Here is a 4,942-nt window from a genome sequence, read left to right as displayed (position 1 = left end):
TTTATATTATTTTACATTAGCGTACACACATATCTTTATATTATTTTACATTAGCGTATACACATATCTTTATATTATTTTACATTAGCGTATACACATATTTTTATATTATTTCGTAGATTATTATTATTTCATTCGCATTTTAATTTCACTGTTCTTTGCATTTTGAGAATATCATTTTATTTACTTTTAATGCCAGTAGATGGAGACACTGTCATTCGCCTCTATTTAAGTTCGTACTAATTTAAAACCGCCTGTTTGTGGAATAGCGTTTATACACTATAAATCGTGGTTTGATACTCGTGGCGGGCACAGCGCAGATAACTTAGCCTATTGTGCCGCTTTGTGCTTAAAAACAAAAACGAAGAAAGTAAGTTATCAGAGATAATTTAAAGCGACTAACTTAAGTATAGATTTTCTCACATTTTGTTGTTTGAAATTAAGCACAGAGCTACACAAAGGGCTATCTGTGCTCTACCTACCACGGGTATCGAAATCCAACTTCTAGCGCTCTAAGTCCGCAGACATACCGCTGTGCCACTGGGAGCTTCTCACATGTAAAGTACTAACAAATTGATGTACCAACTTCGTTTTAGTAAATTGTGTAAATGTTCATATTAATAACGGTTTCAACTCTGTTATCGGATTATATTTGCTATAGTCACACTTAATTAATAATACTGGGAAGTCACATAGGATTAAAAAAAAAAAGATGTAAATTTATTGTTGTCAACAAACAAGAAACTAATCATTTGAGCACTTTCATTTTTTTTTTGGGGGGGGGTGAATTGTTTCAATACTATTTTGTTTGTGATTATCTTGATTAATTTACTAATTAGGTGTTACTTAATTTAAGATTAACACAAATATTATTATCAGACAATATTTGTTGCACTCGTATTTTACAATTGGCCGAAAGGGCGAACGTCATACTGTTTAGTCTGGGGGAGGGGGGGGGCAGCTCTTTTCTTGAATGTGGACCTTTTCTTCAAGGTGAATAATTTAAGTGATTTGCCTGAAAATGTTATTTAAATAAATCAGAAAATGTGAACTTTTAGACTTTTTTTTATAGAATGTTAGGGTGGCTTAGCAGATTGGGCATGTTACAAGTTCTACTATTTTGTGGTTTTAAAATAATATTTGAGTAGATAAACTATGCTGTTACATTAAAACTACTCAAATATTCATTCTGTTATTTTATATCTTCTTCATTTGAATTTGAATTTTTCGTTTTTCGATCCTAGCAATTAGAAAACTGTATACTTCATATGGAAATAACCGTAACTTTGTAATACGTAATTTATTGTGAAACTTCGTTTCGTCATAGCGGCTTTTTGGGGCCCTGCATCATGCATATTATATACCAAGTAGGGAAGCAATGTGATTGGTTAAAAGTATACAACGAATAAAATAAATAATAGTCCCTTACGCATCTGGGTGTCAGTGCTTACTAGTGGAATTTTGGCAGGGGTTGAATGCTAATTAGTTGTTGTTCTGTTTGTAAAGGAACTTGTGATCTACGTTAAAATATTAAGGAGTTATATTATCAGTTGATATGGATATATTAGGGAGTCTTAAAGGATTCTTTAAAACTGAATATACTATAATCGACAACAATGTTTTTAGATTACACTACAAGGCCACAATGGTCTTTCTCGTGGCATGTAGTCTTTTGGTAACCGGCAGGCAGTATATTGGTGACCCCATCGACTGTATTTCCAAAGACGACATTCCCACGAACTTGCTGGACACGTTTTGTTGGATACACACAACATTTAGTGTTGAAAACGCGTGGCACAAGAAAGTCGGAATCGAGGTGCCTTATCCAGGAGTGGACAGTTATTCACCAGGGGAAAAAAGAGTGTATCATGCCTATTATCAGTGGGTGTGCTTTGTTCTATTTCTTCAAGCCGCGATGTTTTACGTTCCTCGCTACTTCTGGAAAGCTATGGAAGGTGGCAGGCTAAAAAACATCATCTTGGGTCTGAACTCTTGTGTTTTGCCCAAGGATAGCAAGGACGAGAATCGTTCTCTACTGGTCGAGTATTTGATGGCGAATTTGAACCACCACAACATGTACTTCATATGCTACGTCCTCGCCGAGGTCATGAATTTTGCCAACGTGGTTGGTCAGATGTTCTTAATGGACACCTTCCTCCAGGGTGAGTTTTCTACTTATGGTTCCAAAGTCATCCAGTTCAGCGAGTGGGACTGGTCAGTTCGATACGATCCAATGATCAAAGTGTTTCCTCGACTGACCAAGTGTACCTTCCACAAGTACGGTTCCTCCGGCGATGTCCAGCGTCACGACGCCATGTGCATACTTCCAATCAACATTTTAAACGAAAAGATCTACGTTTTCCTCTGGTTTTGGTTCGTTATACTAGCCATCCTCTCTGGTATAGTTTTGGTTTACCGGGCATTCATCATATTCATACCCAGATTGAGATTCGTCATTTTGCGATCCCGCTGCCGACTGGTCAATCAAGACTACCTTGAATCTGTCGTGGATAAATGCAAAATGGGTGATTGGCTGGTTCTCAGCTTCTTGTCCAAAAACATTGATCCCCTCAACTTCCGAGATGTTGTAACCGATTTTGCTCGAAAGCTAAGTGGAAAAGAATTCGACAACGTTTGAGTTTCTAATTAGTTGGTAAATTTTGAACTATTGTCAAACTTATTTTCCCCGTTTTCTTAACATGTGAATCCAGAGAATTTCGGGGTCCGAGATTATGTCTGTACTTTATTCTTATTTTATGTATTTATTTTATGTATTTCCATCTACCATAGATATTGTTCCGGATCCTGGTTGTTACCAGATATACCTAGAGAGACTCGTAAACGTTTGAGCAATTATTGTGTTACTACTTTCAGCGCTGTTTGGTAAGCGATGTGTCCTGGCCTTACGATTTAGGTTTTAATGTCGTATTAATGTTCAGTGTGCTCTTGTACGAAAACTTGTCTAAATCATTGATTTTCTTCAGGTGTTGCAAGTTTCAACCAGCTGGTCAAGTGTCAAATATATTATTCAACTAGCCTTGTTTATTGTTACGCGTATGACAATACTTTTTAACTTACTTCGAGGGGGAGACTGTGGGGATGTAGTTAATACAAACTAGTGCTTGTACTTCAGATAGTTTTACCGAGATATGTTTAACAGGTTACAACATTAATTTGGGAGTTAAACACTGTATCGCTTTGTTTCCCATTCATTTAAAGTTTTAAAAAATCCCTAATTGCCAACAAAAGTGAATTTTTTTAACATGTTAAAAGAAGGGGGGGGACGTACTCTTCCAGCGATTAAAGTTACAACCCCCCCTAATCTTAAGATTTATTCTAACAAACTTTCACTTAATATTGTAAAATCAATGATTTCATCTTTCGTTTCTATTCAACTGTGTTATACGTGTACGTACAAGTTCCTTTTTTTTTTTGAAGTTGTTTATACAGAATAAATTACTTGATTAGTTGCTGTGCAATGATTTTTTTTTTTTTTATGAGTAACAAATACAGGATATTCCTGCGTTTGTGTGTGTGTGTGTGTGTGTGTGCAGACCATTATGGTTGGAATCTTTTATAAACATCCAGTTTTATTATAGATCAAATGCTATGACATAATCGTAACTACAAGTCGCGTGTTTTTGTGATATCGTCTCGCGAGGAGAACCTAGACTTGTTTTGTTAAATTTGCTAGCTATGGGGGACCAAATCGTTATCGTCGGACAGCTGTAGTGATTGAATTGTTATTTTTGTGCGTGTTACAATATGTTGAAGTGTATCGTAGTGTATTTGTAAATCTCATATTTATACAAGATCTTTTTTTTATTATTATTATTACTGAAATATCAAAGTTGTGTATTTGTTTATAAATCAGTTGATTTATTAAGATATACCGCTGTTGAATAGTTGTTTAAGTGTGGGGGTTCTGATCAGACTTCTGTATATCAGTTTCGTAGTATTAATTCTACTGTTAAAACTTCACGTTTGTTAGCCTAGCAGACAAACGTACAAGATATATTGGACACGTTGTAAATCTCGCACAATACTAATCAAGAATCTCCATGTTTAAATTTTGTACTTAAATCTCATAGTTTTATATAAGCATCATTTTGGAAAAAGTTTTAATTGTAGAACAAGTGTTTTGTATGAATATTTTTATGAAATAAAATTTAAACAAATTGGATAATTGAGTTGTGAATTCCTATATTGAAGTTGTTTCCTTGCACACTGGCTTATTGGGGGTTGGTCCCCCCTTTACAAACTCCACAATGAGTAACATCCATGTTGGATTAACGTTTCGTATAACACATTATCAGGTAAAGTTAAAGATGGTAATTAACCCGTTTTATATGGCAAATTTTTCAGGTGAAGTTAGCTAATGTGTCATTTGAAATAGTATAGTACATGTATTTAATTTTGTTTACTTGTTTAAAAAAAAAAACACGTGTATTTGCGGCGACAAGACGCGAACCATGAACCAGATGCTAACTAACCACTAGGTAATACCCTGCTTCGTCTCAAAGTGTACATTACGTTGATCTAAACCCTATTACTGTGATCATTAGTATTAGTTAACGAAACTATGATGATGACAAAACCTTGTCGAAACGTTGTACATTTGCTGTCATGTTAAACTTATATTAAAGTTTTTCTTCATTACCCATTTAAGCCGTCTCCAGCCATTATTAGTCTCAAAGTGGGTTCCTCGTCATCGAATTTGAAACTATGCTTTGTGTGTCATTTCGTAACCCATGATTAAACACTCGTCATTAAGTCTGAGTTCTACATCATATTATTGGAAGTCTGGGGGGGGGGGGGTTATTAAGTAGTGGCGGTAATAAAGACAACGGGGGAATAAAAGAATTGTACAAACAGGCAAAGTAAAAAAAGAAATAATACTTTCATTAAAGAAAAACCACGTTAAAAAAACAGTTTTTAAGTG

At 35.1% G+C, this 4,942-nt stretch overlaps 1 protein-coding gene across 1 annotated transcript; it reads left to right on the top strand.

The window, feature by feature from the left end:
• The first annotated feature begins 1,445 nt into the window (after positions 1-1,445).
• On the top strand, positions 1,446-3,508 carry LOC106471466 (innexin inx2-like). The gene has a single exon (XM_013932069.2). It carries the CDS (start codon positions 1,556-1,558, stop codon positions 2,636-2,638), a length of 1,083 nt encoding a protein of 360 aa, XP_013787523.1. The 5' UTR covers positions 1,446-1,555; the 3' UTR covers positions 2,639-3,508.
• Positions 3,509-4,942: the final 1,434 nt, after the last annotated feature.

The sequence above is a fragment of the Limulus polyphemus genome, unplaced genomic scaffold, assembly GCF_000517525.1.
Source record: "Limulus polyphemus unplaced genomic scaffold, Limulus_polyphemus-2.1.2 Scaffold4640, whole genome shotgun sequence".
Lineage (NCBI taxonomy): Eukaryota > Metazoa > Arthropoda > Merostomata > Xiphosura > Limulidae > Limulus > Limulus polyphemus.
Note: the sequence above shows the minus strand (reverse complement) of the source record. Positions and strands in the feature narration are given on the sequence as shown.